At 49.6% G+C, this 9163-nt stretch overlaps 1 protein-coding gene across 1 annotated transcript in view; it reads right to left on the bottom strand.

Annotated features, from left to right (window-relative positions):
- QPRT (quinolinate phosphoribosyltransferase) overlaps positions 1-4920 on the bottom strand; it is a 17558-nt gene extending 12638 nt beyond the window's left edge. The window contains exon 1 of the mRNA XM_010837318.1: positions 4840-4920. Within this exon, the coding sequence (XP_010835620.1) occupies positions 4840-4852 (13 nt within the window). The 5' untranslated portion in view covers positions 4853-4920. The remainder of the gene's footprint in view (positions 1-4839) is intronic.
- Positions 4921-9163: the final 4243 nt, after the last annotated feature.

Genomic DNA, 9163 nt, shown 5'->3' on the forward strand with positions numbered 1-9163 from the left:
ATCTGGGCGGGGATGGGGGGTAGGGGGTGGGGCTTCCCAGGTGGCACTAGATGTAAAGAATCCGCCTGCCTCTTGCTGGACGCAAGAGATGGGGGTTCGATCCCTAAGTCAGAAAGATCTCCTGGAGGAGGAAATGGCAACCCACTTGAGTATTCTTGCCTGGGAAATCTCATGGATGGAGGAGCATGGTAGGCTCCAGTCCATGGGGTCGCTAAGAGTCGGGCACGACTGAACTGAGCATGCACACACACAAAGCATCTGGGGAAATTTCCTGCATTTCTCTCTTTACAAATAATGTAAAAAGATGCAGATAAACTGAAGACTCTGGCAGAATATTTGAAGATTCCTCCTCCCTGCTCCCACCACTGGCACTTTTGCTGTTCTCATCTGGATTCTGGATTGTTGACTGATTTTTTTTTTAAAACTTTCCTCACTCTTTTATTTGGCTGCATCAGGTCTTAATTGCACTGGGTCTTAATTATGGCAGCACTTGCCACCTTCTGTTCTAGGACACAAACCTCTCTATGGGTGCACAGGCTCTGGAATGCTTGGCTCAGTAGTTGTGGCCAACGGGCTTAGCTGCTCCAACGGATGTGGAATCTTAGTTTCCCGACCAGGGATCAAACCAGCATTCCATGCATTCCAAGGTGGATTCTTAACCTCTGGACCACCAGAGAATCCCTATTAACTCATTTTTCTATGTTGCCCTAACTGGCCAGTGGCTTGGTACCAAGAGGGAATGGGCTAGAATCAGAGCTCCCATCCCTGCATCTTTCTTCCTCTCATGTAATAAGTACTTGATCATGCTTTTGATGAACCGGCACAAAGGCAGGTTCTACAAATGCACGTAAGACAAATACCACAAGTTTTTGTTCTTAATTTGATATGTGACCGGGTGTAACCATGTGTAACCATGTGGCTTGTACTTGGAACAACAGTGACTTATATGAGGCTGAAAAAATGTTCCAGCTAAAAGCAAGTGATGATGGTTTTCCCCAACTGACTGGAAAAAAATTTTAAATAGATGTCAGTTTTAAAGGTTTTGCATTTATAGGTTTTTCTTAAAACTCTGATGCCTGCTACCACTTGTCTATAATAGAATCTGAAGTGACATCGTGTATAATAAGAATAACAGCTAACACGTATGGTCCTTCCCTAGCCCTGTCCCAAGCATTTTCTACATATTAATACATTTAATCCTCCCAACAACACTCATAAGGTAGGTACTATTATTATCCCCCTTTTACAGATAAGGAAACTGAGGCACTGAATAAGAAAGTAATTTGCCCAAAGTTCACACAGCTCTGAAGTGTGTGAAGGCAGGATAAGTCTAGGCAGGCTGACCCAGAGTCCCCTCACTTATCCCACCTTATCACATAATTCGCTAAATTATTTTTAAATTATTATATATTTATCATATCACTATCCACAGAATTCTATAAGCCAATCCAGGGATCCAGCGTTCTATCCCTGGGGCAGTAAGAATAGCCTGCGTGGGGGGCAGGGGCGGGCTTGGTCGGAAATGCCTGATTTGAATCCTGGCTCCATCACCTACAGGCTGGGTGACCTTAGGCAATTTCCTAACCTCTCTGAGAGTCAGTTTCATGAAAAAAGTACAGGGTTACAATGAGGAGGAAATGGGCGGCTCACGTTAAGGGCCTGAGCCAATGCCCACCCAGCTGGTGTCGTTGAACCCAGGTGTCTGACTCTGGCAGCTTTGTTCTCCCATCTATTTATTTGTTGATCCATTTGGCAAACACCAGATGGAGACAGAGGCTGGTTAGCACCTCGGCTTCCAGAAGTTTTCTTTTCCCCTTCTCTCCCTAGAGAGGCGAAATGACCAGAGCCAGAGGGGATTGCCCAACACACAAGTGGTAAAACGATCTACAGGCCTTCAGACAAGGAGAGGAGACCTGTTGTTAAGGAGAAGGCTGGCTCTGAGAATAGGCTGGGGCTAGATGGGCAGAGGAAGGCCTGAGGCTTATGGAGCCGAGGGTGCACAGGGTGAGAGAGAGCTGAGTGGGAGGAAGAGGCCAGACTGAGCAGGCCCTGAATAACAGGAAGCAGTTAGGGTCTCACTTAACAGGCAATGGCAGATCCATCAAACTTTTGATCTGAAGTCACATGATGAAAAATGCACTTTTAAGTTTCCGTGTGCAAGTTGTACCTAGGATTCTTTTTTTTTTTCCTTTAAGATTTAAAAAAATTTTTTATTTATTTAAATAAATGCTGTGCCAGGTCTTAGTTGCAGCCCCGCTTCCACCCCACCCCACCCCACCCCTGCTGGGATCTTTGATCTTCACTGTGACAAGTGAGATCTTTTTAGTTTTGGCATGTGGGATATTTAGCTGTGGCGTGTGGGATCTAGTTCCCTGACCAGGGATCAAACCTAGGCCCCCTACATTGGGAGCCTAGAGTCTTAGCCACTGGACCACCTGGGAAGTCTCACGCCTAGGGTTCTTGAAAGATGTAATGTGCTTAGTCTCTCAGTTGTGTCTGACTCTTTGCAACCGCGTGGACTGTAACCCGCCAGATTCCTCTGTCCATTGAATTCTCCAGGCAAGAATACTGGAGAGGGTTGTCACGCCCTCCTCCAGAGATCTTCCCAACCCAGGGACTGAACCCAGGTCTCCCACATTACAGGCAGATTCTTTACTGTCTGAGCCACCTGGGAAACCCTGAAAGATATAAGTTGCAAGACAATTGCAATAGCTTAGGCAAGGAAGCAGTGAACCAAGATAAAGGGTAAAGGGAGAGCATCTGTTTACAGGGACTGCCTCCTGCACTCCACACCCCCAGACCTGGGAATCTCCCCCTGCTCACACTTGGGCCACCAGCCTGCCATCTGCTTCTTCTTCTTTTAAAATTTGGCTGTGCTGGGTCTTGGTCACTGCAGGGTGTGGGATCTTTAGTTGCAGTATGCAGGATCTTGTTCCCTGACCAGGGACTGAACCAAGGTCCCCTGCATTGGGAGCACAGTCTTGGCCCCTGGACGACCAGGGAAGTCCCAGCCTGCCATCTGCTTTTGGCCCAACTCTGTCCTCGCCCCTCCTCTCCTCTGCGTCCCCAGCCTTTGCCTCACCCCACTGATCTGACTACTCCCTCCTGGCTTAACTTCCGGTCAGTGATCCCAGCACCAACCCTTCTGGCTTGGTTAAACATCAGTGTCATCACATGTGTGAAGGCTCCCCCAGAGGGAGGCAGGACCGGAAAGACGTGGAGGTAAATCCATAGGACACAGCAACTGTCTGGATATTGGGGTTCAAGGGAGAGGGAGCTGTCAAAGGTGACCCTGAGGTTTCCGTTCTGAGTGGGAAGCTGGTGAGACATGAACATAAATGGAGCTGGTGGCACCAGAGGAGTTTGAGTTGACAATCCAAGCACATATCCCCAGAATGGAACTGGAACCTGGGTGGTCTCGGAGCTGGAGAGACGATTGTGAGGACCAACATCATCACCAGTGTAACTGCACTGAGTGATCTCAGTACCAGGCGCCTGACGTGTATTATCTCATGTAATCCTCGCCACAACCTGAGGGTAGGCACTGTTTACTCTTGACCCAATGAGGAAATCGAGGCACAGCGAGGCTAAGCACCTTGTTCAAGGTCACACAACTAGCTGGTGGCAGGGATGGGACCTGAACCCCAGCTCTCACTCTGAGATCATTTCTTTAAAAAAAAAAAAAAAATTTGTTTATTTGCTTAATTTTGGTTGCACTGGGTCTTTGTTGCTGCACACCAGCTTTCTATAGTTGCAGTGAGCGGGGTCTACTCTTGGTTGCAGCGCACAGGCTTCTCACTGCGGCGGCTTCTCTTGTCGGGAGCACAGGCTCTAGGCCCACGGGCTTCAGTAGCTGCAGCACGCAGGCTCATAGCTACAGGCACACAGAGTTTAGGAGCCCTCGGCGTGTGGGGTCTTCCCAGATCAGGGATCGACGCCGTGTTCCCTGCATTGGCAGGTGGATTCCTATCCACTGTACCATCAGGGAAGTCCTCTGAGATAATTTCTAAACTGAGAACTGGTCTTGACCCCCCAGGAGCTGCTTCCACGGCCAAGCAAGAGGGCCCAGGGGAGGGAGGCCAGAGCTGGGGAAGGAGAAGGCTGGGGAGAGGACTGTGAAGCTGCAGGGAGCCCTCCATGTTCCTGTCACTCCCTGCCCCCATCCCCAACCTCAGGAGCAGGAAACTATTAATAGTATTATCATTTTGCAGATACAAGGAAATGGGGCCCTGAGACCTCAAGTGACTGGCTCAAGGTCACACAGCCTATTCCTAGTGGAGCTTGGATTCGAACAGGAGGCTTTTTGACCCCAAAGCCTAGCCTGTACCATCCTGCATCCAGCCTCCTCTGGGCATCACTCCTCACATGCGTTCGAATCCCAGGACTCACAGGACTCAGGCCCCCTCCCCCACCCTCACGGTGCATGGGATAGGACTTTGCCTCACTCCTCCAGAGTTGTTAGTGAGAGGCAAAGTCCGGAGCTGCTCCAGCCTCCCACTACCCTGCACCTTCAGCACCCCCAAAGATGTGGCCACTTCCAGGCCATCCCTGAATTTCCCAGAGCTCAAGCCCCTTTCTTCCCCAGAGCTCAACTTGGGACCCGTGGTGGAGAGAGAAACTAGAGTGAGAAGAGGCCTTTGGAGGGCAGAAAAGAGTGCTTGGGGTCGGAGAGGCTGGAGGGAGACAGGGGTAGGTAAGAGAGTAGCTGGGGACCAGTGGAGACTCATCTTGGAGGAGGAAGGCTGAGGACGGAGGCGAGATGGGATGCGGGGATGGGCAGAAGAGGGGCAGAGGGTGGTGCAGGGACACAGAGGAGAGAGGTCTGGGAGGCTTCTTTACCTTCAGGGTCCATGAGAGCTTGGAGCTGGCCGACTGGTGTGTCCACTGCTGGATCCAATGTTTGGAGAGGCCGGAAGCTGGGGGTGGGGCTGCCAGAGGGAGGTGGGTGGGGCCAGTCTGACCAGCCCCGTCACCCGACCAGAGCCCTGCCCCAGTCTGGGGCTCCCTCCTGCCTCCAGGACACTCAGACACAATAGCTCAGAAGTCCTCTCCTCTTTGAGCAGAGGGTTCCTATTCTTGCCAGTCACCAGCCTCCCCAGCCCTGCCCCAGGGCCTGTGGTCCTTCTGAGGGCTGGACAGCGTTTTTATAAATAATAATAATAATTTTATTTGTTTTTGGCTGTGCTGGGTCTTCGTTGCGGTGAGCGGGGTCTAGTCTCTAGTTTCACTGCATGGGCTTATTGCAGTGGCTTCTCTTGTTGCGGAGCTCGGGCTCTAGGGCACATGGGCTCAGTTGTTGTGGTACACGGGCTTAGTTACTCCTCCCCGTGTGGGACCTTCCCAGATCCAGGATCAAACCCGTGTCTCCTGCATTGGCAGGTGGGTTCTTTATTAATACCATTGAGCCACCCGGGAAGCCCCTGGAGAGCCTTTCTGATGGTGCACTGGGGAGATCCTACGTCCACCCTTTTTGATCTCAGATGCCTCTTGACCTTTTTCTGTTCCTCCATTTCCTTAGCTGTAAAATGGGATAATACCATCCTCATGGTTTCAGCTGAGACTCAAGTGAAAAACTTCACGGGTGACACAGAGTAGAAACTCAGCATATAGCCACTTCCCTTCCCTTCCTTCTTCCCAAAGTACTTTCAGGCCCCCGAACAGATTAGAGCCGGGCTTCTGAACAATAAAACCAGGAAACTGCCAATTATGGTACTGGGACTTCAGGCAGGTTCCTGTTCCAGAAGTGCTGGAGATTCCATTTCTTCATCGGAACCACCTGCTAAGGTCGCTGGGACCATTGACTGATTGCTAGACCCTGGCCTCTTCCCAGACTTCTCTGATTTCTGCCTCTGCAGCACTCGACCCCAGCAGGACCTGGACTCACATGAGGCAAGCAAGGGTCCTGCGGCACAAAACGGAAAGAGCTCAAGCTCGAGCTCCATTGTTGCACTTCCGTCCTTGCTTGCCTCTCTCTAGTCCAGGCTAGCTCCTGACAGCCCTTCTTCGAACCATTTCTCCCTTTTTTCCCCCTAGACGTCATTTTCTCTTGGTTTCTCTCCTCAAGGCTCTCTTCTGTCTCCTGCAGATCCTTCTTCCTCAAATTGTGGTATCCCCTCAGTGTGGTGAGGACTGTTCCTCTTTCCCTCCTGGCGAGCATACATGCTAAGTCGCTTCAGTCGTGTCCAACTTTGCGACCCTATGGACTGTAGCCCGCCAGGCTCCTCTGTCCATGGGATTCTCCAGGCAAGAATACTGCAGTGGGTTGCCGTGCCCTCTTCTAGGGGACTCTTCCTGACCCAGGGATTGAACTCGTGTCTCTTCCTGCATTGGCAGGCAGATTCTTTACCACTCCCACCACCTGGGAAGCCCCTTCCCTCCTGAGTACACAGCTAAACTACATTTCCCAGCCCCCCGGGAAAAGAGACCACCATGTGACTGAATTCTGTCTGGTGGAATGTGAGCAAAAATGATACAGGCCCCTTCCAGTCTTCCCATTATCCTCCCTAGGAATGGCAGAGCCATAAGATAGAAGGAGCCTGGGTCCCTGAGTGACCTCGTGGAAGGTTGCCCTCCAAATACCAACACTAAATTGTTGCATAAGCAAGAAAAAGCTTCTTTTGAGTTCTACCCCTGAGATTTGGCAGTTGCTTATTAATAGCAATTAGCTTGCCCTAACACAAGAATATTCTCTCCACAGCTCTCTCCTTTTCTCATTCTACACAATGAATGATAGTTTATGCATTTATCCATCAGTGCCATTATTTAAATTGCTATGCAAACTCAGATGACTCTTTATTCTCCAGCTCTGATCCCTCCAAAATTTCAGGTCTCTACTTCTAATATCCCTCCTGACAGTTCTAAAAACAAACTCATGGAGAGTTCCCTGGTCACTAGTGGTTAGGATTCAGCATTTTCACTGCGGTGGCCTGGGGTTCAATTCCCCTGGTTGGGGAATTGATGTCCTGCAAGCTGTGCAGAGCAGCCAAAATATAAATAAATACATAAGTACATAAATACATAAGTACATAAATACTCATGTTTTCTCCCCAAACTGCTCATCTCTCTGCATTTTCACATAATTATGTCAGCATCTTTGTCTCCCAAGACAGAAACCTTGGAGTTTAACCTCATTCTTCCTCCTGACTATCATCTCAATAGTCAATTAGTTCTACAAATCTTATTCTCTGGATAAATATATTTCAAGCCTGACCTCTTCTTTTGCCTTAGACCAAACTCCCGCCCTATCTAACTTGAACTAGGCTGATACTCCCATCTCCGGTGGCACTGCCTTCAGGCCGTGCTCCTGGATGCCAGTTTCAGTCAAAAAACTGATCTGGCTCCTCCTCACAGCGGGGACGCCCCCACCCTTTCTCTCTGGGTGTGCATCTCTGCCTTGCTTCTGTGTTAACTAAACAAACTGTCTCTCCACGTGCTCTCCCACTTATTGTTGTGCTATGTCTCTAATAATTAACTTTGTACCTGCAAAAAACAAAGTCAAAAGACATCTGATCCTGCCATGGCTTACATGAAAAACATTGTTTGCTCATTCTTTCATTCATTTGCTCCTCCATTCAGTAAACACATATTAGGTAAGCATGCCAGGCTCCAGAATCTGGAGTCATAAAGACGACAGGAACAGGGGACACCTTCGCATGATGACAGCCCAGTTGTTCCTACTGTCACTTGAGGCACTGTTGGAGTGGAGGAGCAACCCTTTGCTGGGCATGGAGGCAGCTAGGGCGGCTTCGCAAAGGCGGTGACATTTGAGCAACATCTTGATGGTTAAGAGGAGGTTGGAGGGAAGTCAAGATGCGTGTGGGGTGGGCAAGACGGGGTGTGGGCGGGCTTCAGGCAGAGCATGCGCAAATGCAGGAGTGAGTATGTGGCCCTCTCCATGGCTGGGAGCATTGGGGATCTGGGCCATGGTCTGGCTAGCTGTCCTGAAGACATGAGCTGGGCAGGCAGGTTTGATAAGCACCCCAGGTCTGGCCATGGCCTGGCTAGCTGTCCTGAAGACACCCACTGGCAGCTTGTTGCTGGGGATACACAGACGATCTCCAGAATAGCCTGAGTTTTCTGATGGCTAATGGCTGGGCCCCAAACCTTCCCAGAACAGGAGCAGACTTATGGATGCAGAGGAAAATGAAGTGTAAATATCCACTTTTAGAAATGAAATATCCTTCGAACCATGTTTTGAGACCCTTTTCCTGTCTGGAGAAGTGAATTACATGAATAGATTTTTCAAGACCAAAATCCTCGTCCACCTGGAATTTGCACTGGATGACAAAGCTGTATTTGTAACTGATTATAATGTGCGCTTTTGAAAATAAAATAGGAACATGCGTTTTAAAATATAAGATAAAGAATAAGACACCATATATGGTTGGGTGTGTGAGAGAATTCTGTTATTTAAGATACTAGAGAGTGCTGGCAATTTTGCAAAAGAGGAAAAATATTATTTTACCATCAGGACAAAATTAGTATTTTAAATATTTTATTTTTTATTTATTTATTTGACAAAGGGTGTGGGTTCCATACTTGGTTGGGGAACTAAGATCCCTCCTGCTTGCACGGCATGGCCAAAAAAAAAAAAAAAGGCACCCAGACAAGTGTGGGGAAGACTAGATTTCCACCCCCACTTGCCCACGTGTGGGTGGCACAATTCTGGTGGGTCCCTGGTCACTTTCTGCCACTTCTCTCCCCATCTCTCCCCCACCCTCCCATGAACTGACTGACCCAGCCCTTTCCCTGTCTCCCACATCCCCTCTGATCCAAACCACCTGGCAGTTACACCACCATGGTGTCTCTTGGCCTCTCCTTTCGTAGGTCAGTACGTCTGCTCTTGGTCACTGCTCCTCTTAATTCAACAACTTCCTCTTTGCAAATCCTCTTTGTTCTGGGGAAATACCAACGGCCTCTGGGTCCACATGGTGCCCAGGGTACTGGCGTGGGCTGGTCTCAGAGATAGTGCAGCTGGGTCTTGCCCCCTTTTCTCCATCCCAGAGCCACAGGGATGCTCCTGATTCTGGGACCTGTCACAGCTCCCTCTCTCACAAACAATTAAACGGGTAACAGCATCAGCGAGTCCTGGGACTCAGTGTGCGCATTGGCGGGGTGGTGGGGGGAGGGCAGGGGATGATGGATGAAAGAGTCGGGGGTGGGA

This window comes from Bison bison, unplaced genomic scaffold, assembly GCF_000754665.1.
Source record: "Bison bison bison isolate TAMUID 2011002044 unplaced genomic scaffold, Bison_UMD1.0 scf7180017864072, whole genome shotgun sequence".
Classification (NCBI taxonomy): domain Eukaryota; kingdom Metazoa; phylum Chordata; class Mammalia; order Artiodactyla; family Bovidae; genus Bison; species Bison bison.